Source organism: Lissotriton vulgaris, chromosome 1_1 (assembly GCF_964263255.1).
Source record: "Lissotriton vulgaris chromosome 1_1, aLisVul1.2, whole genome shotgun sequence".
Taxonomy (NCBI): Eukaryota; Metazoa; Chordata; class Amphibia; order Caudata; family Salamandridae; genus Lissotriton; species Lissotriton vulgaris.
In genome coordinates, this window is record NC_141685.1 from 947,268,594 (window position 1) to 947,295,421 (window position 26,828).

The 26,828-nt window shown below is 43.8% G+C and overlaps 1 protein-coding gene across 1 annotated transcript in view; it reads left to right on the plus strand.

The window, feature by feature from the left end:
• The first annotated feature begins 1,170 nt into the window (after nt 1–1,170).
• The window catches only part of LOC147748248 (aquaporin-5-like), a 44,522-nt gene continuing 18,864 nt past the window's right edge, over nt 1,171–26,828 (plus strand). The window contains exons 1-2 of the mRNA XM_086936399.1: nt 1,171–1,585; nt 1,981–2,145. Of these exons, the coding sequence (XP_086792525.1) occupies nt 1,223–1,585; nt 1,981–2,145 (528 nt within the window). The 5' untranslated portion in view covers nt 1,171–1,222. The remainder of the gene's footprint in view (nt 1,586–1,980; nt 2,146–26,828) is intronic.

Consider the following 26,828-nt stretch of genomic DNA (forward strand, 5'->3'; position numbering starts at 1 on the left):
GGGACAGACAACAACATCTCGATGGCTCCTTGTTTTCATAATACAAAGAATTAGAAATTGTTAATCGTCATGACTGCACCTGGTAGTAAAATGTAGCTATAAAGAGGGAGTTGCATGAGAAACAGTGTTTCCACGTGTTTGACTACATGTAAAACTGACAAGTTAATACCAACTTCTAGCTGATGCCATCAGGCACGCCTTCATCCAGCAGTGAAGTGATATTATTATAACACACTTGTAATGCAGCACTGCAAAAATTATGTGTAGCAACCTGTTGCCAAATAAACTGTAAGCACAGATTTAGCATGATTGTTTACATTTTTACACCATCTCTCAATCACTAACATAGGAAAAGGAGCAAGAAAATCACTGTTCGATCTAACCACTGACTAGAATTACCCCCCCGTACGAACTCCAGACATGTGGGGCCCTAAGAACTCTGCCAGCTGGTGGTGAGTCTGTGGGGCTAAGGCCCTCTGGCCCATCTCCTGTGGGAGTGCAAAGGGCTCCTCCAGTCGTAGTGAAAACTGGTTGTAGCTGCTATAGATGGTATGTCCCACATCAAACTACCCAGATTTCACACTTACATAATGCTAGGCCTGCCCAATCAACTCGAGTTCCCGCTATTCTCGTTGCCAGATAAATAGATGCGGTTAACTATTGGCATTGAAAGACCGTGAATCTCAGCGCTGTAGAGAAAGGTGTGACCTAAAGGCCAGAGATGCCGAATTTTGGAGGTATTGGAGAGCGCACCAATACCTTCCGGTCGAGTTCGCACTATATAAAACTGCAAAAAGAATAAGAGACAAGGCCACCGACTATACAGGACTGGCTTGGAGTGGTGGGGATGAGGCAAGAGGAACTCATGGCCATTTAGTCGACAGTGCTAAGCGTTGTATTTGTGTGTATCTTAACAGGAACAATTCCTAGTGCGTAGTGGACAACGTGTGAAACTGGCGAGTGGCAGCTTATAGGCGTGAGGAACTAAATAAGGTGTAATAAAATGGTTAATTTCTGTTACTAACATGAGTTGTCACAGCTTGGGGAAGAAGAATTTTGTCCTTCCCTGGTGGAAACCGGCGACCACGCCTATCCCTGGAATGTTTTCCTCGTGTGCCAGCGGATATAAACGTGCATCTCCACTATGAGCTTGAAGTACGAACTTTATGAGGCGGCTCAGAACGAAAACTTCTCACACTTCCAAGGGCCTTGGAATCACAGCATGGCGCACGAGCTGTGCTCCGGGGCCTTCACTCGAGCCTTTCTGGGCGAACTTTTAGGGACATTGGTGTTTGTTTTCTGTGGTCTAGGCTCGGCACTGCTGTGGTCCCCGGAACCACCAAGCGTCCTGCATATTTCGTTGACCTTTGGCCTGGGCATCGGTACGCTTGTACAGGCCGTGGGGCACGTGAGTGGCGCTCATCTGAACCCGGCAGTCACCCTGGCATTTCTGCTGGGGTCGCGGATTTCCCTCGTGCGAGCTGTGGTGTACATCGTAGGCCAGATGCTGGGGGCAGTGGCCGGAGCAGCCCTTCTTCACGCGGTCACTCCATCTGAGGCGTACGGGACCTTTGGAGTAAACAGGGTGAGTACTCAATCTTCCCGCTGCCTGGGTGGCAATAACTGTTGCCCAGTACACCCCTGGGTCAGTGAGCAAATAAATGTGACAGGGATCTGAGAGGTTTCCTGTTTTCAGATTCAGAGGGCATTGTGGTAGGCAGCTATGTTTGCAATATATATTTACTCTGTACTATAGCCAATGCAAATAGGTCCCTGATATAAGGGTAAGAGGTTAAATCGAGTTTTGTGAAATTCTATACCTCTGTAGTGGATTGTCTCATCCTGACGCGAAAGAGATAAAGTCTGGCTGTAGGGTTCCTGCATCTTGCAGAACTTAAGGCTGGATGGAGTAACCCGAGAAGGGCTAATGTTCCAAATTTCTCTAACTTTTTGTATTAATGTATATTATTCTCTCTTCAGCTGAAAAATGGCACCTCTTCAGCACAAGCCGTGGGGATCGAGCTTGTCCTCACCCTGCAGCTGGTCCTCTGTGTTCTAGCCACGACAGACTGCCGCCGGGCTGGTAATGTGGGCTCGCCAGCTCTATCCATCGGCCTATCTGTTACTCTCGGGCATTTATCAGGGGTATGTATCCAGCTTCAATACTCCAGCCCTTTCCCTGTGCTTCCTTTTTTGTTACTGCTTTGCCCAAACGTCTGAGGAACCAAAAGTACAAAGTCAAACTTGTTATATCCCTTGTATATTACTCTTCTTCACCTTTATACCCATTTTTACATATTGTGTTTTCTTTTGAATAGTTGTAATATTATGCCTCTCCTTTAAGTCTCTACTTCTATGTCATCGTTGCTTAGCAATTCTAGAATGCCTAGGCTCTTGCTGCTCACTTGAGACTGGAGCTTGATAGAGAGACACTCTGGCAGTTTGAGAGCTGAACTTGTTCTTATGAATAAATCCTTTTAACTTATTGGACTGAATCTGTCTTCATTGGATGCAACATACATTTTTCTGTCTTTCTGTCCTTTGTGTGGCTGAAGCTGTCTCATAAGAGTGTGGATTCTGCATTTAGTGTTTGCAAAATGGACTTGCAACTCTGTCGACTCCACAATATCAACTGCGACTATTTGTTATCCCAGTATAATGTGACAATGAATCTTAGTAACCAATAAATGGCAAAATCAGTCGAAGGCAAGATGTACAGAGGAACATTTCTTTACCCTTGGCAGAGGCAGAAGAGTTGCCAGTCAAGTGGACCGGTGATTCTGTTTTAGGGGAAAAAGATCGAATAGGTTTATAAGTGGTGCATATTTTACGAGGGAAAATCCTGTAGTCACACTTGGAGGTGTTTGTGCCCAGTAAAAAACTACAACTGCTGGTTTACAAGCAGGAATCGGTGCAGAAAAAGTGATTCCCATATGTTATTCCCCTTTGTATACTAGGCTATAGGGGATCAGCTTGTGATCTTCTGGTAATAACGGGGCCAGGTGTTACCAGCACCTCCCTTATTGGTGTAATTATGTGCTATATTGCCGGCTCTTAAATCTAGTGGCTAGATTTGAAAAGGCATGAATCTATTCATGGGTCTAGGCTCGTACTGATGGAAGAGAAACAAGTAGCACTGGCAAACTATTGAGCAGCATATTTTACAGCAGAGTACCGGCACTGGTAGAGAAATGCTATTGTGTTTGGCATATAGACCATATGGCATGGCAGAGCATTTAACAGCGACGGCTCGTGGAGGGAGTTACGGTGGGGCAGGAGGGCGGGGAGGGGGAGGGGCAGGGCGGAGGTTGCTAAAAACCGGCATATGGATAATTGCAGGTAAGTAAACAATTTAATTAATAAAACGAATTACGTAGTGCGCCTTGCATCGCAAAATGCAATGCAGTGCGAGCTACGAAATTCGTTTTATTAATTAAATTGTTTACTTACCTGCCATTATCCATATGCCGGTTTTTAGCAACCTCCGCCCTGCCCCTCCCCCTCCCCGCCCTCCTGCCCCACCGTAACTCCCTCCACGAGCCGTCGCTGGCATTTAAAGTAACACTGGCCTACGAACCTTCTGCTACAGAACATGGCATTGGCACACCGTCTATAATATACAGTATGGCTGAGTGCTTGCCTATTTTTCCCTTTTGTTTGGAAGGGTGGCCTTGAAGCATAGATTATATCAGAAAGCAAGCACCAAAATGCAGAGCCTGCAGTGTACTACTGGCGCAATTGTTCTGCGGACAGGGTGCTGTGACTAATAAAGAAATAACACCACGATTTGATATTTCTGTCAATTGTCCTTTTATGTTGCCTAGTAAACAACTCGCCCAGACATAGTAAATCATCACTGTATCCAGGTTGACAAATTCAAATGACCTTAATAGGATTGCGAGTTTAACGGTGCAGCAGCAGGACCGTGCCGCCGCAGCACCGCCAAACCGCCCACCCTATTACAACTTTTTTAGTTCCTTTGGCGTTCCCACGGCGGTGCCTATAAAATAGGAACGGCAATGGGAACTTCAAAGGAAGTTCCAGCACAGCATGGACTGTGAAGTCTATGCCATGCTGGAATTGGGGTGCATGCTGTGCTCCCCTGTGTGCATCTACATGGAGTAAGGCACAAGGGGGCTGTATAGGGCCCCCTTTCTTTCCTCACCCCCACTGTTTTCATGGAGGAAAGACGTCCATTGAATCAGTGGTAGTGAGGAAATTCGTAAAATACTTGGTGAGACCACGGCAGTCCTGGCAAGCATATTCCTGCCTCAAGACCCCCACGCCACCGCCAGGGACTGGCAGATCCCTGGGACTGTTGGTGGTCAAAGGGAGGCTCAACCGCCAGGGCCGTAAAGTGGCAGTCAGAAAACCGCCACCACAGCCTCACTACGAGTCTGGCGGTCATAGAACCTCCAGGCTTGTAATTATGCCCTAAATGAGGTCTAACTTTCTGCATTGAACTTTTAAAGAAACAAAATGATTTTATACTTAAATTCTTGCTTTTAACTGCTTATCGTAAAATTGCGCGTTTGCTACTTGTTTTAAATTATTATGGTTTTAACTAACTAAACAATAAACATTACTTACTTACTTACTTAATTACTTACTTACTTACCCTAAATGAGGGCAATAGTCTGTTTGTCTTCTTAAACATGCAGCTGTACGCATATAATGTGCAGACAGCATGCTCCTATATTGCACACAGAGGGGTCACTTGGAGTTAGGTTGAGTGAGAGCCATGCTGTAGGTCAGCAGGGCCTACTCTCCACCAACCCTACGGTTCCCTCACTTCATTTAAACACAAGAAAATGATCTGTCACTGAAAACCTCAGACCAGGCGGCCCATTAGTCAAAGGGCTGCCAGTCTATGCATGGGATGGGCTACCCTATAGTATGGGCCTTCCAATACATATTTTCCTGCCCAATCCACCACGCCAAGCCAATAAACATCTCCTTTAGAGTTTTGTTTTTCCAAAGCAAAAAATTATGCTGCCCGTCGGAAGAACTTGCAGTACAACTATCTATGAAGATAGTAAGGATTTCTCTGTAAGGCGGGTGGTTCTCCCAGAAGATGGAGGCACTGGGTTTCTTTGGCGCGGCAGGCTGTTGGGCGGGCTGGCCACCCATCATACTGTAAATGTCCTCTAGAAAGATTAAAATGCATTCCATACCTAAGTGTTTCAAGAAGCTTTGTATGTATAGTGCCTGTTTCAAAGTAAGATTATCAATCTTATTGAAAAATAATGTCTGTTTCTTAAAAAAGACATATATAATTTAGAAAACAATGATGTAGGTTAATCTTTTAACAATTAAAAACGCAGGCTAGTTCGCATGTATATTAGTTAATCAAACCCTCTTTGCGGTAACCTGCAACTTCATTAATTGATTCTTGCAATGGCTTTTTTATATTACAATTGTATTAAAAATTATTTTTTAGGTAACTCTTTTTAAGCTTGTATGTAATATAGACGTCACACCTATACTACAAAATCGTGGAAATAAACCGACACATGAAGCTGCATTAGGATGAGACTTATTGTTAGGGTTAAGGTCAGATCTAGGGCTGAGAAACGAGATATGGTGTGGAATAAGCTTTAACCATTAACAAATATAAAAACGTTTGAAGCTTAGTAAGTGCCATGACTATTTTTCTATGATTACCATGTAGAGATTTGCAAATTTTGCCCCATACATATCCTGAATAGCTAAGATTGAGAGGATGCATAGAAAAGTTCTTCTTACCTTGCTAATTGCTTGCCTTCACTCACCAAGCGGCACGAAATATTTCATAACATAATTCCAGTAGCTCATTTCTATTTTGCCTAATTTGGTGCAATAGTCGAAAGGGAGACCACAGATACAGAAGAGGGCCTTAAAGCACCATGTATGTATTTATTTCATTTTTATAGGCACACACTAAATTATGATTGTTTCTAGGCACCATGGCCATACAAAATTAATAACAAAAAAAACTGTCAATAGTGAGGAATGCACTCTAGAAATGGTAGCAGTATTTTGTGAAAAAGAGAGTTTTCACTGTCTTCCTAAAGCTAATTAATAATGTTGGGTTGTATTTTTAATTTCCATGGGCAAAGCTTTCCAGAGCGTTGAGCTCACAACCGAGAGCCTGCACTGCCCTGTGGATTTTGGCACTGACAATATTCAAAAAATGCCTGGTCTCCTGCTAGTTCTTGTCTTGAATGTATTTTGGTAAGATCCAACATGCATGTACTCCCGTTCTTCGCACAAACCCTCACATGCTTGCATATTTCCCCATCCGGTCACTGCGCCGCTGTGATAACTGCACAGATTGCACATTTGAATGTTGTCAATTTAACATGCCTTAAGTTTCAGCTTACATGTAGTTTTATCCTTCACGTCACCCGCCCCCCGGACGAATGCTCCCTTGCTTGCCAACTTCCCCACCCCTTCACGGCCACGTCTTGATGTCTGTACCCGGTAAGTGTCAACTGGTTGTGTGCTTCAATTGTGTTATTTTACTTGCAGACTTTTAAACTTGCACGACTCTTGACACTACCAAGGTTGGTTTTCGGCTGTAAACCACACCGTCGGATATGAATAGAAATGTTAATTTTGTTTACTGGTTAACTGATCTCTACTTTCACTGCCTTGTAAATTACCAATATAACCCTCGCTTGGCATCCATTCCATCACGTTTCTCGAGTGCCTGCAAATGCTCCTAGATGCATACTGAATACTCACTGCCACCTTGAAGTTGCAGCTCTCTTCTGTCATGTCACATTCTGAATGCCTGGCATTGGACACTGGTTCATGTGCATGATCTGACTGGCTCCGTTAATGCCATTGATGTGGGTCCTTACCTCTCTTTAACTGCGCCCAATGGTCTCTCCCGAATCCGACACCTTCATCACGTCAATTCACCTTATAATTCCCGTCACTCACCGTATTCTTGGTCCCAACAGTACCTGTATGCACCCGAAACCGTACTCTTACTATATCACTTCACTTGGTTTTACAATACACAGTTCATGCATGAAATTCTGAGTTCTTCATGCTGCGTTGTCACCCTACTCGGTCTTGTATAGTGAACATTCCCCATATATTACGTTCTCCCTCCCCAGGCACAACAGGACTCTTTCATTAATAGGCATGTACCCCATGTCCTGATGATGATCCACTTACCCTCGAGCTGGATCGAAACGCCGTCGACACTTTAAAAGCACCTTAAACATGTAAAACTTGTGTTCATTGAAACTGTAAAGGTGTATTCTGTGATTTGTTCTCCCGTTTAGTCATTGTGTAATCCTTGTGTGTAACAAACCGTTAAGCTGTGCTGGAACCCCTTGTTGGTTCCCTTCCTTCCTGTTTCTGTGTTGCTAAGCAGGATACAGACTTGTGTCCCATTTTATGTATTGTTTTGTTGAAAAATTGTTGTCTATTGCTGGTTAAGTAAAAATTAGACCTCTGTCCGGCTGGACATGTCCTTCAAATATAGTAACTATTGAGTCTATATTTATTGAATACATATTCCCCGTTCTAGGGACCGTTGTTGTTTAAAAATATTTGATTCCTTCACTTCATAGAGACAAAGATATCTGTGCATGTCAACAGCGTAGGTTTAAAAGACCCCTGTTGCAGAAAATGTGGACAAGAGGTTTGATGATATTAAACAGTAGGAGAGATAACCAAAATCTCTGAGAAACCCTGTAATTCAGGTTTATATCTGTAGATTGACAAGAAGAACAACCTACTTACCTTCGGTAATGCTTTTTCTGGTGGATACTCTATCTAACTGCAGACTCCTCACCTTGTGAATTTCCACAAGGTGTCAGACTGGATCTGGAGATTTTCTTAGCAATTTCATTGCATGGCAATAGGTGGCGTTGTGCAGCCCTATGTCGAAGCCGTGGCACCATAGAAGGTATGTTGGGGCACCAATATAACCACCAAATCTGCTGAGACTATGAGACTTTAAATCCTACTGCAGATCCTGCATGTTCCACTGGCATGGTGCAGTAGTAGAATGCAGGAGAAGCCTCAGATCTGCTCTCACTGAGGCCCAGGTAAAAGCGTTAAACATTGGGATCATAGCCCAAATGTACTGGGCTTGTTGGGGTGAAGGGAATACCCAAAACAGAACCATGTCCAGGATGGCTCTGATAAAAGTGAGCCTCTGTGAAGGAGTCAGGTGTGACTTTGGCATGTTCATTGAAAAGCCCAGAGATGTCAACAGGTAGTTCATTTTCTGGTGGTAGTTTACAACTGTTTGAGGGGAGCCCGCTTTCAGAAACCAATCATTGAGGTATGGTAAGACTGGTATTCTCAAACTCCAAAGATGGGCAGCGACCAACACCATCACTTTCGTGAACACTTGGTATGTGCAGGTAAGGCCGAAAGGGAGCACTCCGGACTGAAAATGGTCCTGGCTGACCTGAACCAGCAGGTAACATCTGTGGGACTGCAGGACCGGAATGTGGAAATAAGCTGCCAATAAATCCAATACCACCATTCAGTTGTCTGGATCCAGGGCAGACAGTACTTGGGCCCAGATGAGCATCAGGAACTTGTTCTGCTTGAGGAAGAAGTTCAGAAGGCAGAGGTCCAGCATAGTACAAAGTCCTCTGCCTTTTTCTAGCACTAGAAAGTAGTGGGAGTAGCAGCCAGTACTGACCTCTGATGCCAGTACCCTCTCTATGGCTCCCTTCCCAACAGATCTTCAACTAACCATTGCAAAATTGACAAGTAGTCCTCCAGAAGCCGTTGCGGTGTAGTTGAATTGTTTGGGGAGATGGATAGGAAATGTAGGGTGTAACCATGATGGATGATTTGAAACACCCATCTGTCTGATGTGATGCTTTGCCATCTGCAGAGCTAATCATTTATCTGGCCACCAACCAGGTGACAGTGAGCCACTAAGTGGATTTTTTTCAGCAGCGGTGGTTCGGAAGGTGGGGCTGTGTAGTTTGCTGCCCCTAGGGGCCTGAAACCTGTCAGCCAGATCTCGAGCCTCAGTTTGAAAACGCTTTGGAGGTCCGTTGTTGCTAAAGGCAGGCAAAATGGGAGGTGCTAAGCCAAGACAGTGCGCTGCTGCCTTGCTTTCCTTAAAGCTCTTTGACGCTGAGTCCACCTTATCTTCAAAGAGACGGGTACCATCAAAGAGCATGTCCAAGAGTGATGGTTGGAAATCACTTGAAGAGGCCTTTGAGCATTTCCAGGCGTTATACAAGTAACAACAGCCCTACCCAGACAGTCAACAGTATCCACACTCTGACAACATAGTTTGCTGCATCGTGGTCATCCTTAATTATCTGTTGGAGACTGGCATGGAGGTTTATGGGACTGTGGGCCAGATACCAGCCACCATATCCCACAACCCATGTGAGTAACGTCCCAGGAGGCAACTCAGTTATAGGATAAGAAAAGCAGAAGAGAACATTTACTTTCCCAATGCATCCATGCGTTTGTCTCCCTGTGTGGTAAGGTGATTGGGAACACGTTCCGGTTCAACCTACTGGTGGAGGCCTAAACCACGAAGCTGTTGGGTGTCTGGTACTGAAGCAGGAAACTTTATAGTCAGGAGTTCGTCTGTCTTTCCTGGCTATTTGGAGGTTGTCAGGAGGGCACGATCGAGCTTAGAGCAAGAGCCTAAAAGCTGTCTGTTAATACCTCATTAAAAGAGTGGTTCTGAGGAGGTTTTGTCCAGCTGCAGTATGTCTGTAAGTACATGTTTTTTTACCTCCACCGAGGGAAGCTTGAGGTTAAGCACTTCTGCCTGCTGCCTCTTTATCATCACGGCAAACAAGATAGATTCCTCTGTAGAAGAACCAGATGGAGAAGTGAGGCAGGTTTGAGACGAGCAGGTGAGATATCAAGTCTAGTGGACGCTTGGAGGTCTTCAAATAGGTTCTCAACACCATATAGTTGCGATGTGTCACCGCTGTCATCATATTGTGGCTCCAGATCTGAGAATCCATTGAGCAATGGAAGCGTATAAGAATCATAGTAGGGTTGTAAGAGTGGGTGAGGTGGGTGTGACTTCGAAAAAGGTCATGGTGGATTCACCTTCTAGTCGAATAGGACTATGGGGTCTTGCACCGGCATTGGCGGCATAGCTGCCTGCACCAAAGTGCAGGTCCCCAGCACAGGCCTTGGGTGCCGTATTGGCAGTCAAAGCAGGTGTTGGCCCAGGAATCAGGGTGGACCCAACACGGGGCTAAGATGTGCAGTAGGACACAGATCTGCAGGCAATGACCCAACTGGAGGCCTCCTTGGATCCATGGAATACAGAGGCGCTCCTGAGGGATCTGGAAGGATATAAAAAATCAACAACATAACCTTTTTGAAAGCTTGAATCTGTTACAGTGTCGCAAATGTCCATGGGAACTCGGGCTGGATTGGACTAATGCAGGGATTGGTTCTATGGTGGGGGACCGAAACCAAATCTTGGAACTACCCTGACATTTGCATGGCTTCTCCTGATGAGAGTGGTGGGGAGAAGGAGAGACTTGTTTTATCTTTTTGCGCTTCTTATTTTTCAACCTACCTGAAGACCTGTAGTGGGGGTATGGCCTCTCTCAGGAATTGACTTGTGACGGAGAACATGTCCACATCTTCAACTTCGAATGATACTGGGCCTCCCGAGCATTCTTGTGATGCTTGGCGTCATAGAGTTTGTAAATAACAAATGTGCGGAGGGTCAAAGGGGAAATATTTAAACGACCTGTCAACTCATGCCCCTATACTGTAGATACAAAACACAAAAAAGGAGACCAGGTCAAGTAGTGATGTGCTGTCCTGAATGGGGAGAAGGAATCACAAGGACACCCGTCCGGTTCCCTTCCGCTCGACTTTGAGCGCGGGCACCGACGGACAGAGCGGGGCCTCAATTTCCCGAGCGGTTGCCGGGCGAGGTGAGGTCTTCACCCACACAAAGCTGGGCAGAAGACTCTTTTGCTGTCTTCAGAGGACATAGAGGTTCCAAATGGGTGACACTTCTCCTTCTTAAAGTATTTTGATGCAACTTTTGCTCTCTCATATCTGTACACCCTGTAAAGCATATTGTGTTGCAGTAGCTTACCATTTCTTGGTCCTGATGAAAGCTGGAGCAATGCTCCATCTAGCTGAAACTAGTTGACCATTCCACACAGCGCCATAATGTAGTTCCACTTATTTACTACCAGGCGTGTTTTTAATCTTGACACCTACACTTATTTCGATAAGCTATCTGCTTAGTCTAGGTAGTCATTTTTAAGTATCACTTTTTTCATAGCACTGCACTTGTCTTACACTTTATTTTGGGCACAACTGTGGCAAAATACGCGGTTATCCCATTTTCCGCACCGTGGCATGGGCGGTATATGGAATGGCTGCCCATCCCCACATGATGATATGCCGCCAAGAGGGTGGTCTGATGGGATCTTTTCCAGCCCAGTGTGACCCAACATACTTATCCACACGGGTGTCCTTGTGATTCCTTCTCCCCATTCAGGACAGCACATCACTACTTGACCTGGTCTCCTTTTTTGTGTTTTGTGTCATAGAGTTTGGCCTTGCAGTCAGGGATGACCTTTGGATTCATCCGAGGGCATTTGTAACACAAAGTCGAGTTATGCGAGGACTCCAGAAACCAGAGACAGACCGTGTGAAGGTCCTTCAATGACAACTGTTTGTGGCAAACCTTGCAGGGTTTGAAACATTTCGTTTTAGGGGAAGACATGACCTTTTCACACAGGAAAAATTTGGTAAAAAGAACTGTCCGGTTACAGAAATCACAGAAGCTAGCTCCCGATTTGTGTTTGAAGTTGCAGAAAGAACAGAACTGATGTTGACATGTGGAGGTTTTATTGTAGCCACCACGTAACTTACAGGGTGGGGCGGGGCGGACCCAACAGGGAGCCCCACAACAGCACCTACTAGTACATGATGGAATTGCTGAGAAAAATCTCCAGATCCAGTCTTCCTTCTGGAGGTATTCATATGGTGTAAAATCTGCAGTTAGAATTCAAAATATTGTGTTCAGTTTGAAAAAAAAGACCTAAGCCATCATGCAGATTTGCCAGAAGGTAAACAAAGGTTACCCCAAAACTTTTTCAACGCAGGGAATGACAGCACGGCCGTTACAACGACCGCATTGTGATTCCGCATACCAATACTCCGCAAGTCGGAACAACGACTTGCCGAGTGGGGGGGGGGGTTGGATTTAAAATCCAACACCTTCCCTAGTGTCTGCACATACTGGAGTTGGAATAGTAAATTATACTATTTCAACATCCAGCGCCCCCCTCCGCAAGTCGTTGTTCAGACTTACGGAGTAATGGTATGCGGAATCACAATGCGGTTGTTGTAACAACCGCTTTGTGATTCCCTGCGGGATAATGTCATGGATTCTTGCCAGAAACAAGTGCACTGGTCTACAATCTACTGAGGAGAAGTATATCATTCACAATATCTAGGAAAGTGCCCTTTTGACATGGTCGCCCCCACTTTTTTCCTGGTATCTGATGCAGTTTTGACAGAAGTGCACTGGGTTCCTGCTAACCAGGTCCCCAGTGCCAGTGCAATTGTTCCACATCTGGCAATACCTTTAGCACCCATGTAAGTCCCTAGTAAATGGTACCGCTGGTACCTAGGGCATGGGTACTAAAGAGGGTCCTTACGGTCTGCAGCACTTATTGTGCCACTCTAAGTGACTAAATTCAGTATTTAGGTGGCCCCCCTGATACCAGGAACGTAGATTCAACTGACTAAAGAAGAAGAAGACACCGAAGTGCCACAAGAAGCAAGAATTGAGGCTCAGCAATGGACTGGCCCCAACACTGCCGGCCTGCCTGCTGTACCCGACAATTGCGACAAAGATGACTCATCCCACAGCTGTTCAACCTCCAAAAGTCTTTGAGGGTTGCCAGCACTTCACAAAACAGCCAACCTCTCCCGTGGAGTAGCAGAGTTACTTCCCTGCAGCCTGAAGGGCACCAAAATGCAAGCTCTGGTTTACTGAACTGCTGACCCCTGGGATCACTAATGCAGTAGCTACTCAGGAGGAGGATTTCCATGCTCCCAGAGGTCAGCCCCGTTTCCCCAGGGAGTAATGAGACACTAGTCACTTCAGTAGTCCTCCAGCACCAATACCAGCGTATCAGAATCCTAGTAGCAGTCAAGACTTGTTGGTGGTCCAGTCCAGACACTGACCCCACAGAGACTGACCAGCCAGCGAAGGACATCAGCAACACAGAAGACTTCATCCAGAGTGACCTAGCTGTCCTGTTGTGTCCCCATCACCAGATCACCACCTGAAGCAAGGGCCTCTTACCTCCGCAACCAGACCCCTCAAAGCACCTCTGTGCCCGAGGCCCATGGCCTGAGTGCAAGTTAACCAACTGTGTTTCTAGCACCCAGACACCCCTCAAGACCTGAACTCCCCTTTGAATTCTGCTGTACTCTTTCTGCAGGTAATGCTCCCTTTGACTTCAACTGGTCGCCCCACACCAAAAAGCACCTCTGCACCAAGACTCCCCAGAGCCAACCAAGGTCACCTGTTGGTGCTGTCTTGGGCCTTGGCCCCTACCTACCTTAAGTCCTGAAGATTAGTCCTGCAAGTTGTTGGCAAGTGACTGTATGCAGTATATGTTTTTCTCTATAAGATTTAATTACCACATTACTTTGCATATATAGTGCATTTTCTGTCTCTTGTAAAATCACTAGCTCGAAAAGTACATACATAAGATTGAAGTTCTTGGTGTTAGAAAATATATATAAAATAAGTTATTTTTCTACATCGGTCTAGAGTTTCTTCTTTAGAATTTGTCTCATTTATTGACTCTGTGTTTGTTCAACATATGCATTAGTAATACCCTCTATTAGTCTAAACTGCTCAGCCACACTACCACAGAAGAGAGCATTTGGGATTATTAAGTTAAACCCTTTCAGCCAGTAAGGGTCATCTGGACTTTCTACATAGTGTACCTCATTTTGGTGTACTACATTAAAAGCCACCTTCCTACACCGTATCTACTGCAGCCTACAGTTGAAGATGGATAATTAATGTTAATGAGAATTCATCTTCATTTACGGCCGTCAGAATGTCATTTTGACTTGCCTCAATACAGCTTCAGTTCTGTCTTGCGGAGGAAACTTAATTGGTAGCTAATCCGTCGATGGTATGTTTATAAATGCCTTTGTAGCTGTCCATGACATTAGTTTCTAGTATTTTATATAACAACGTATAACTCAAATTTTTTTAATAGCAGTATTTTTTGTCGATATTCAACAAGTTTTCTCTAAAACAGCATCCTTTCTGTAAGCATCATGGTAAGTAAGTATTACTTTTATTTGATTTCGTTAAAAATCATAAAAGCATGGAAAAAAACACATATTACATAATAGTTATCAAAGATAAAAATCTATAAAATGCAAACAAGTAAAAACATTATCCTATCATAAGCTTTGGTCACAACCAACAATTAAAACAATAATATTGTAATCTATACAACTTGTAAGAACTTCATTGCAGTTCAATATGAAAAGAGCAATATTTAATGTCAGTGCAGGAAGGGAGTGACCAGACAGTCGTATATCTTTGAAACAACAAAAAAGGGAACCACCGGTCTGCAAACGTTGAGACAAAGGAATAGCTAAGAAATCATTACATCTGGATCAATGCAAACACATACTCACTGAGTCGAAATAAATCCCATCAGCCCACCACAGTGGCAGAGCATCGTCATCTGGGAATAGTTGTGCATTGTATGAATGGTGCAGCCCACACCTATCCAGGGGGAAACCTGCACTTAATTCATAACCAGTGATCGATCTGGCCACAGTTATATTTCAATCAGTGGTGCTGATGATTCGCAGTGCAAAAAGGTGTAAAGAAATGTGCAAAGAAATTAAAATTGACTAATAAGACACAAATAACTTTAATAGGTGGTATCTTAGTGTCAATATTAAAACCAAGTACTGATAGTTTGAAAAAATAACTATCTATGGCAATAGGGAAATAGGTCTACATGTTTCAGCCATACAGGTGTCATTAACCAGGCCTTGTCGGGCCGATTGGTTATTACGCTACTGCAAATATTATAGAAAATGTGTAAAAGAAAAGATTAACAACTGAAAAATTGGTACTATACACCCTACCAGTGCCTGTGATTCGAAGATGAATATTGATTTTCACATCTTTAATACTGTCAAAAAAGGAGACAATACACTGCCCAATAAGTGGCAAAGTGAAATGATGCACTATAACAATTATTCAAAAAAATGATATTTATATGTACTCACCCAGCTTTATGTGGGAGTACTGACCACCTCACCTGGGAACTGCTCAGTGGATGAGGCCCCACTCTGTATTGTGGGTAAACACAAAAATCACACAAGAGTAAATATCTCTGTGTGCCAGTCTCCCATCTTACATACAGATATACAACCTTGTTGCTTAAATAACCCCGATGACCTAGGTCTTACTCCAAGACCCCACACAAATGAAAAGATAAAAGAGGGGACAATGGTTTCTCAGAAAAATCACTCTTATCAGACTCACAAAGTGATAGTTCATGACTATCCTTAATTTTAATTGTTAATGTTGACAGTGCAGAACATTTAATTCCAGCAACAAACACCATGCTCAGGCATGCCAACAAACATTGCCTATTGCCATGCTTTTCATTTTAAAAATGTTAGAATGCTAGCAAACAGGGCCGATTCTTCCTCTATGGGTTGTTTGTTTCAGGCTTTGTTGTATGATGTTCCTCGGGGACATGAATTCTTTCTCTACAAGTTTGGGGACCCCAAGTACTACCAAAAGGTTAGACTAAAGGTGCTATCATCTGCACTAAGAAACTGAAGATTTATCAGGAATATATTGGGAATTCCATATTATACATCGCAGGCTCCATTCTGGTACCCCTGAATGCCTCCAGGACTAACTGTCACAACCATTTAGATCAGCAGGTATGCAAGTGTGTGGAGATATCCAGGATGACACACAGCTTATTAGTTGGGAGAAAATGTGCAGAATAACCAGTGGGACACTGACAAGATTTAAGTTCTATCAACTGTCTGCATGGTGGTCATCACAGTCATGCAGTAATGAAGTTTCAAGTACAGTTGTGGATTCTATTTCTAGAATAGGACCATGGAAACGTGAGGTGTCATTCTGGTATGGGAGCATTTATAGAAACTGGGGACTGCTTGGACGAAGAGTTGGTGAGGCGTTGGGGTAGTGTATTTTCCAAAAATGGGGATGATTTGCGGAAACTCTGGTGTGACTCCTTCTCTATGTTACAGGCAGTGGTTAAACCAGCTAACCTTAGAAGAAACCTTAGAAGAAACCACTTGTACACCGCTTATAGGGTGTATTGGACTCCAGGTAAATTGTCAAAAATCTCCACAACAACCTATAACTGCCCCAGATGCAAATATCCTGCTGTTGATGATCTGCATATGTTTATGGACTGCCCGAAGATCGGCCACTTTTGGATGGAGGTATGTGGTTTCCTGGAGGATGTATTGGGTCTGCAGATCGAAGTAAGTGCAATGCTAATCTTTTTCGGTCTTCTGCTGGACTACGGTCTGAATGCTCCAGCCTCAAAGTTTGCATTGTATGTAGTAATTGTTGCAAGGAGGGAAATCTGTAGAGCTTGGAAACTTGAGGCACCCCCTTCCTTTGCTGACTGCCTAAAGAATATTATTATGATTAGCCAATCGGACATGGCTTGCAATACCTCTAGTGTCAATAAGATCTGTGCAGCTCTAGAGATGTGGAGAGAGAAAGTAAGATCAGTCCTATGATTATGCCGGAGGGCTGTCGGTCCGGTCCTCCCTAGTAACAGGCGGGCCCTTAGGTGTGTGAATGGGAGTGGGACTTGGATACAGCATTACCTCTGGAAAGACTCTATCGCTCCTTCAAGCCAACCATTAGGGCGGTCTCCAATAAGGGCTTGTATGAAGGAAGTGGAGATATTCCATCTTGAGGGTTTACCGATGGCATTTATGAAGACAAAAAAAAACACCATGCTCAGGCATGCCAACAAACCAAAGAAATACACCAACGAAGCCGCCAGGTCTAGAAAACTAGCTCCACAGGTCTAGAAAACAAGCTTAACAACTCCTGATGTCTCACCTGTCCATCGGTACCCCAGTCTAATGCCGAAGGGGAGGTAACCAGACGGGCAGGTGTGGTCTCATTAAATACACTTACTAATTGGTAGTGATAGGGGTTGCACCGTCACATGCTCATCCCATCAAGGGGGCGGGCCGGTAATCTTTACCAAACGTGGGTCGCGTCCTAGAAAGAACACTGAAGAACAACACTACTTCCTGGTTCTAACTGCGCATGCACGCGGGGACCGATAGAACTATAGAATTGCTGGGAATTGTAGTCTGTCGAACACAATTCGACATAAAATGCCCACCGATCGATCGAGGTGTCACTTAGCTCCCAGGCGTATCCAAAAATGCAAATAATGCAAAAGGTTGTTATCAAAATGGATTTGAGTTATTATAAATCCATCGAATAGCCATGTAGGTTATTGTAAGTAAAGGAACGCCTCGCGAGACGTATGATGGCTAGGCACGGACCTGGTCTGTCAATGATATTATTGCTCTTGTCCTAATACTGGTATTGCCAGGTTTGATAAGATGGAACAACCCGGTTACTCGGCACCTACTAGGTAACGGAAAGAAAAGTAGAAATGTTCTCAAGAACTGGTGTTCATATATATTCATAAAACTTTATTGCAAGCACAATACACACAATTATAAATGCCTAAAACACAAGGAAAGAGGCAGTATTGAGGCCTCTATCACTTGACCGGCTTGTGTTTCATAGTGAGACCAAGTGCATGTTAAAAAAAGTGAGAGAAGAACGTAATGAGCCACACTCATAAGCCTAGTGGTGAAATTTGTCACAATTATGGCAGAGGGCTTGATGTTCATATTTACACAGCAAATAAAATACCAAAATAGAGTGTGGAGCCCTGCAGATGAATAGGTATTAGCACGTGATGACAATATATGCTAATCCTCTATGAAAGTAAGGGACCAATGGGAGAAAACAAGTACATATAGTCACCCATGGAATCTCATCATTGAGTCCCTGGCTGTCACATTTAAGTCTGTAGATCCATTTTTGTTCTTCAACAAAAAGAAACCTCAAAATAATCTCGCAATATCGCTGACATGCGGTGGAACAAATGGTTGCTCGAGCACTATCCACTTCTTATCTTCCCCCTTATGTTTGAGGCTGAGAAAGTGGTTTGTCAGGCATGTGGACTGTTTATTACACCTAATTGTGCTTTTGTGCTTGCTAATTCTTAGCTTGATCTTTTGTGTCGTCATGCCAATATACCTCAAAGAGCATGGGCAGGTAATCATGTAAATAACTTTGTCCGAATTACAATTAGTGTGTGTCTTTAAGATCCAGGGTTTCCTAGTGCCAACATCCACAGAATCTGTTTTCTAGGTTTGGGGACATGCGTTGCAGGACCCGCAGGGGTAATGGCCACGTACCACAGGGAGGTCCCATAGTGTGTTGACTGATTCCTGAGTCTTCAAACTGGGCCTAGTGTGGACCAGACTGTCCCACAAGCTGGTACCCTTTTTTGAATGAAAACAGAGTCGGGATAGTATCCGTAGACACATTCAAAATCCTCCAGTGTCTCCGCACCAACTTCTGTACTTAGTTGTACAACACACTGAATGTGTTCACAAAAGTCAATCCTTCTGAGGGTTCTCTCACATTTGGGCCATCAAGCAGGGCGTCACAATTGTTATTTGGGACCCTTTTCCATGCTTGCCGTACCAGGCGTTATTTGAGTCATATATCTTTGCCATGTGGACTATTATGTTTTTTTGTACAGTTCTTTGGCTGCCATTTTCCAAAAGGTGATGGCTCAACATGACAACTGTATTGACAGTCCACCAATGCATTGTATCACTGCAGCTCTGCACGACCTCAGTTGATATTTCCTAAAAATCTCACAGAGGACTATTTTTCGAGGTTCTAATAGCAAGGGGCAAATGCATAAAAGATGTAATACCAACTCTTCTCCTTGTTCGCACAGGCGACATTCTTTGGTGGGCCATGTAGACTTCCATTTTGGGGTTAGATCCTTCGTGGGGAATGAACCCAGCCGCAACAGCGTCAAATAGTGCTTTTTGTAGTGCGAGAAGTGTTCAGACAAGTACGGTTGGGGTTTCAGAAACTGATATGATTAAATCACTGCCCATGCATGATTTTTCTTAGCAAAGGCAGATTTGTCAATAAGTAGTGAAGTTCGTTTGTTGCGCTGTTTACAATATTTTTGAACCCGGAATAAGATGTTGTTGTATGCCATGCCTCTTCAAGATGTAGATCAACAAGTGATTCTTTTAGGAGTGCAACTATAGAGTTTTTTTACCACGCTTGCTTTTCAATTTCTTCCCAACAGAAGTGGGCTAAAGTGTTGTCTTCCCCTTGCCTCATCCGCCAGTAATATTTTACCATCGCCCCCTGTCTGGCAGTTTTCTGGTTTTTCAGCCCATATTCCAGTCGAATTTGTGCCTGAGAGATGTGCCGAGGAATTAAAAACAGACGCTTAAATAAACTTGATTGGGCTAGATTTAAGGCTAGTGCATCCTTTGTATTCATGATTTTCGACCCATATGATATTGTGGGTAAAGATTTTTCTGCAATGATCTTAAGCAACTGACCTGTTGGACAGCTTTTTAGCTTCTTCTGTAAAATTTTGAAAGCATAAAGGAGTTGTTTTGCTTTAATATTCCCTTGGTCCAAGTGTTGCTTATAATTAAGTGTGTGGTCAAATTGGAACCCTAGGTATTTGTATGCGTCCACCTGGGATATTGGTTTTTCCTCCAGTTTCCAGGTGAATTTCCCCTTTGACCCTATTTTGTGAAGACTACAAAAGCTTAACACCTTAGTTTTCTTAAGGTTTATTATCAATTGAGCAGAAGTAATATAAGTTCCTAGTTATGTCATCGATCGCTGCAGGCCTATTTGGTGTTTGTGCTAGAAGCACGATATCATCTGCGTATTGAAGGCTGCTGATTGCCGTTTTTCCTAATTTTGGGGGGTCAATTTGCACTTGTTGGAGATACTTCTGCAGATCGTTTATATAGATGTTGAATAAACAGGGGCCAACACACACCCGTGTTTTAGCCCATTTGGTGTTGGGATCTTGTTTGTTATGGTGCGGCCATCTCCTTTCCTTTTCTGCACCCACGTATCTGAGTAAAGATTGATTATTGCCTCTGAAAGTTTGGGCGGTGCACCCCAGCTTTGCATTTTGGCCCACAGCTTCTTTCTCGGAACCTTGTCGAACTCTGCTTTAAGGTCAATAAAGCAAGCGTACAAGGTTCGAGATTTTGCATAAGCTTGATTGGCTAGAAGTGTCACAGCAGAAATATTGGTAAGGGTGCCCAGTCCGGCCCGAAATCCAGTTTGCGCATTTGGTATCAGGTTTATACGATTGACCATATCCTCTAGATCTGTCAAAAAATTCGAAGCATATATCTTGGCCTCCACATCAATCAGTGCAATCATTCCATAGTTCACAGGGTCTGAACGTGAACCCGATTTGTATATGGGATTTAAAATACTTCCTCGCCAGGAATCCTGGATCGAGCCAGTTGCTAACGCGTGCATGAACAATGGAGTGAGAATGCCAGACCAATATGAGGGGTCGTGCCAGAAGAGTGCGTTTGGCAAGCCATTAGGCCCTGGTGCTCCCTCAGATCTTAGATTTTTAAATAGTTTTCAGAACCTGATCTTGTGTAATCTGTAGCAGATGTTCTGAAGATTCTAGCTTTTGTGTCTTGTAGGCGATTTCTAGTGTAGGAATTTCCCGTTTTATATCACCTAAGAGTGGAATGGCGTTGTAAGTCTGATTGATATGGTCTCTACAGGTGTATTCTGCTATTTCTGAGTTGAAATGCTGGTTCTTGCCATTTGATAACTGGTTGATAACTTCCCAGAACAGCTTAGAGTCTCTCTGTTTGCTGACATGGAAAAGCTTCACCCAGAGATATTCACTATAATCATTCTTGGCCACCTTGATGTCTCTTTTTAGCTCTTTTCTTGTTTTTGAAATTAGGGCAAGGATGTCATGGGAGGGTTCTGAGCCTTGGACTCGAAGTTGTCTTAAATATTTATTTAGCATTTTTTTTTGTTTCCTTAGGCTATTCATGAACCACACAGCCCCTACTGGTCTTCCTTCTTTGCGACCATTACCTTTTCTTGAGAATTCATTATTTAGATCATGAGTGAAAGATTCCCAAGCCTTTGGACACAATAGTTCAATTTTGAAGTTCTCAAGAAGAGTAATGCATGTAGCCATGATATCGTCTATTTTTCCCTTATTCCAAGTACGTCGTTTTAGAGAATATAGCATTGTGTTGGTAGAGACATTGCATTGTCTGTTTTGGGATTTGCCATGCTTATAAGCATGGTGGAAGTTTGGGGATAATGATCACTTTCTGCTATCTCTTTCATTAAGAAGTTCGTAATATATGGAAGAATGTCCTGATCTATAAATGTATAATCAAGTATTGAGCCTGATTTTTGAGTAACCCTGGTGTATGCTGGAGAGCCTTCTAACGAAACTCGTCTGTTGAGCGCACACAATGAAAGATTTTTCAGCAGGAGTGCGCATCTGTCACCGTGTGTATTGCTTTGTTTGCTTCGTTGTGTGTGGCCTGTTGATTTTCCTTTCCTGACATTTAAAAGGTTCATGTTGAAGTCTCCGGACAAGATGATGTTAACATGTGGATGCGCAAGTTTAAGAGTGGCTATTGTGTTTGTTAGTTTCTCTATACTTGACCTCTTTTGTTTAAATGAAGGATGGATATAAATATTCAATATGATTAAACTAAAGGAGGATGTAGCCACTAGTTTGATACATGACATCCAAGTCAAGTCAAAATCTATTTCGGAAGCTTCCCAAGAAAGGTTTGTCGAAACAAAAATGGAGAGATCTCCTTTTGCTCTGCCATATTTGGAAACCCTCTTAGCCGGATTGAGATATTCTTTATATCCCACATTTGATGTTGGATTTGTCTGCCATGTCTCTTGAAAGAGGAGTAGGTCATACTGAGTAATAAATTCCATGAAGTCTGGATCTTCCAATTTTGCACTTAGGCCGTTCACATTCCAAGAGCAGATGCTGCAGAAATTAGCTGGATTTACTGTTTTTGGTGGGTTTCTTCATGCCATACCGTCACTGGTACCAAGTGGATTCCTCTGCCCGTGGGCCGGGGGCTTGTCCGCTGCAGGGTGAGCGATGGTGATGGTGATTTTACTACCAGTTTGAACTATACCATTGCCTGGGCTGTATTGATCCAGGCCTTTCACACCTCTCAGCATACCCTTCAGTATATTTGGTAGTTGTAACGGTGTTGGATAACGGGGCGGAGCAAGCTTTTTTATCTCTATGCACCATTTGGCAAATGAATCCTGTTGCTGCCAAATCTGCTCAACGATGGAAATGTCGGAAAAAGTTGATATGGTGATTTCATGCCCATTAAGTCAGAATTGATTCTGAATTCTATACTTTCCAAATTGTAGGTACCAATATGGCTCAGGGAAGGAAGTGCTTTAAATAATTTTAATAATACACCTCTGTTGAGGATATCTTGAGTTCCCCTTGAGACATAGTGGGGGATAAATTCCAGTTTAATGTTGTTGTCAACAATGTCCGGCCTTTGTTTAGTATCTGTGCTCATATCACTTTGTTTTACCCCCATAATTTGCTCCAATGAGGTCCCAAAGAATTTCGGAACATTACATGTATTGCTTTGTAAATATGTGTTGTTGGCCTTCCCAGACAATGTCTATTTATAAGTTCAAGGTTTCTCCTCTCCTCTTCCTTGTCGCCCTCCTTGGGCAGGTGAACTCCCTTAATGCTGGTTGTGGTAGGTTCTATCATATTAGGCCCTAGTGGGGGTAATGTACTTATAGTTTGTGTAGTCTGAGTTGTTGAGTGCCGTTTCTTTCCCTTCTCTAAGGGCTTAAATATGCTGTAGACTTTTACTGCCTGGTAATTTTACGTTGTAAATTGGGTGAGGGTTTTCGAGGTGATGGACTTTTGAATTTATACGGTCAAATTAGCCGCTGGGCTTGCGTCCTCAGTGCTTATGAATGTAGCATTAGCTTAATTTTGAGTCACTTCTGGCTCTAACGTGGTGTTGATTACGTTTGGGGCCTGTCTTGTCTTTTTTCCTTTTCTGGCCTTTCTCAGGTGTTTTTTCTCTCGCTTGCTTAGAGGAGCTACGCCTTTTGTTTGATTTGTATTTTGCTTGTGACATTATCAGCTCGTGAAGTGGCCGAGGCATGTCTGTTGTCCGTAATGTTTGATTGCTGTGGTGTGTTGGTAGCGCCCGGTGTTTGAGCTGCATTGATCTCTATGACTTACATTTTCCTCCTTGTAAGGGCTCAAATGAGTCAGGTCCTCTTCCCTCTGTGTTTCATTTGCTCTCTCTGCTAATAAATTGATTTTTGAAGGCATAGCCATAAAGGCCCCCAATAGTTCGGTCATTATGATTGGTACTGCAGCTGGTTGGTCTATTATTTGGGCGCAGTGACACGATTGGTAAGTTGTTTCTCTATCTGACTGAATCCTCGTGATCATTTCATTAAAATTTTGCAGCTTTGGTTCCACCCCCTGAACATAAATGGCAAGCATGTTTAGAAGTTCCACTTGGGTATCTAATTTATCAGCGTGGTAAGTCATAGCTTTACCGATGGTATCCAAAGTGTCTAGCAAGTGTGACCATACTGCTGATGGTGGAAAGCTATATTTCTGTTCCTGAAGGGGGTGGACGTCTGGAGGTAAAAAATCCAGTACGCCAGAGAACTCCCTTGATCGAACCCTGTTTTGTGACGGGGGCATTGTCTAAGAATTATCAAGGATTTTGCCTATAGCCCCTTCGATGCTCATGACGTGCTCAGCTCGTCATGAGGCACAGTGGAGCTGTGCTTATGACGAGCTGAGCTCGTCATGAACAATGGTATTCATAGAATGACAGCACAGGAGGGGAAAAGTCACAGCAGCCAAGGTGTTAAAGTACTTATCATCATGTTGATTGAAGATCATGAGCTCATGTCCACTTAGATGGTCTTTTTCCAATGACTTAGATGGCAATGAGAATTGGTCCTGCTTGTTTGTGTGCATTTCAGCACAAACCGGAGCTTATGCAGATAGGACCTCCTGCTGAATATATCTATTTCCATAAGGACTAGAGATGTTAGAGCTCAGCGGATGTTTTGGAATGGTCTCTTTGTTGCTACTGAGACTGGTTAAAGACTGTTGTTGCTTCTGCAGCATTTGTGTTTCTGACAAGAAAGGATTATTAAGGATTAGTGCCTCCATCGTCTTTGCATTGTATCTTTGTCCACTTTCTAGGAGCGCTGTGGATGTTTGGATTTATGAGCCTTGAACTTCAAAATCTATTGTGCACTGAGTGTATGGTCGTATCTCCCCAAGATCTTCAGTTGCTATTTTGCTACATTTATTATTCTGTCTTGGAAGACATTTATTTCAATTATGTTTTGAAGTTCTATAATTTTATTATTAGAATTATTGTAATTTAAGCCTGTAAAATTATTTGATTTGTTGGAGTCATTATTAACATTGTTTCCCTTATTTTCCTTAATGGTTTTAGTTGCCACACGTAGGAAATCTGTGATCAATGCCTGTTTGCTGCTGTTACGGCATGAGTGGTGTCCTGATGGTGCTGCTGGAACTGATGATGTCATGGGCAACCTGATGGGCTGACTCAGTGACATTTTTGCTGCTGCTGTTGGTGATTTGCTTTACACTTGCTGATTCATGGGTTACTGATGTAACAGACATAGCAGAGGTTGAAACTCCCAACACCTGCAGCCTTTCACCGTCGGCTTGCCCCCAGCCTGCATTGGTCCCCCTGGTGTTACTCCAGGTGTGATTCCTGGTGTAAATCCGAGTGAAGTACTGATATTCACCTTAACCGGCGCTGTGGATCCATCCATTATCATCTCCTTCTTTGAACTAACAGTGGGCTCTTTATCTTTTTTTCCCCCTCCTCTGGGTTTTCCTGATCTCATGGCGAGTTGTTACAAACAGTTGCCCCACCCCGACTGGGCAATTGAAGTTCTGAAACTGTAAATTGAGATATAAGGGATGAGGATTGGGAGATAAAATTAAGATTAGCCTTTGTTTTTTTTCTTTATTTAGGTAGCAGATTTCAAATAATTCAAACGTTGAATCAGTCAGGCTGTGTACAAAGGTGATGAGTGTAATTTAGCCTGACCTTCCTTTAAGGACAATTTACAGAGTGTGGGAAGCGGGGGGGTGGGGGGGGGGGCGCAGCCAGGTCCGAGTCAAAGCCCCTCGCAACAACCCCCGCACGAACTCTTCACCATTTATTTCCCGAACATGCTTGCTATCAGTTTGTGTAGCTCCGTGCCTCCTCGCCTTTACTTGCTTTGATCTGTGGCTCTGTGCAACTCGTGCTCTAGCCCGCCGCTAACCACCGCCAGATGTGAGCCTGAGGGATGCGTCGGCGCCAACCCAAAGCCGAGGGTAGGCGGCTCCGCACTCACAGTGCAAGCACAGCGATGACACAAGCACAAGCGGGCTGTCTCCGGGAAAAGCGGGACGTGTGGAGGCCTTTGAAGCCCTTGGCTGGCCCCCACTAATCAGCGTAAGGATCCTTGCAATAGGGCGGAGCCGCGGCTCTGGCCTCTGATGCAGCCCCTACCCCCGCTGTTAAGCAGCCTCTGCTGTTGCCGATCCGCCACCGACCCGACCCGAGCCGTGCCTCTCAGTCTCCGGGACCGGAGAGGGACCTCCGTGCCGTGCCTCCGCACTCCCGTGGCAGCAGGTGAGGTGAGGGGGGGGTGCAGGCCGCCGGTTCACTGGTTCACCAACCGCGGCGCCTGCCCGACAGCTCACACTCCTAAGTTTTCCTGCTCCCGTTGAGTCCACTTCCGTAGCACCAACCACTGACGCGCTAACTGGTATCTTCCTACCATACTGTGACACCAGCTCGTCATGGGTGAAATTTATCTAAAATTGTAGAAAGAAATGGTCTGATCATACAATATTTATATTTTTACATTTAGGCAAATTCAAACTGTGACCTTTAATATGAGAGGCCACATTATTAGTATCCATCAACTCTTGAAACCTTTTTTAATAGGCCATCCGAAAAGTCCATCACTGTGAAGAATTCCCTTAGAAGTCTCAATTGAGAAATTCGTCAGGGACAACAGAAAGCAAATGCTGAAAAATGTGGTCCTTTAACTAGTTTGGTGTATTTTGGTCAGACGTTGGGGCAAAACCTCAATAAGATCAAATGTGTGATCTGTTGATGTGCTTGAAAAGGTCTGGAAAATTTAAAAAGGGAAACACACCTCCTAATTGGCTACGTTTTCCAGATGTACCCGAAAAAAATGATTGGTTAAAAAAAGGAGCCACATGCTTGGCTGAGACTCTGAAAATCTGAAAATGTCTGAGGGGAGCCATCTTGTTTGCTATTTCTTTATCATAAGCATGAAGATGATCCCTACCAGAGAATAAAACAAGGGGAAAGGGCAGTTTTACATTCCCAAAACAAACTGCACCATTCAAATGGGACAGACATTGTGTAGCATTTTCGATTTTGAGAGAGGAAGGAGAAAGCTGTTTTACCTAAAAAAAACAACACTCCATATGTTCGCTAACATTGGAATTAGATGAAAACAAGTTACAGCACGGGGAGGACCTACTGAAACATAATGCAAACATTGGTGGGTCAAAGGTTTGTTCTCCTTCGCTCATCCTTTTCCTCGCTTGTCATGGTGGTAGGGGAGAGATCAATACTAAAATTGT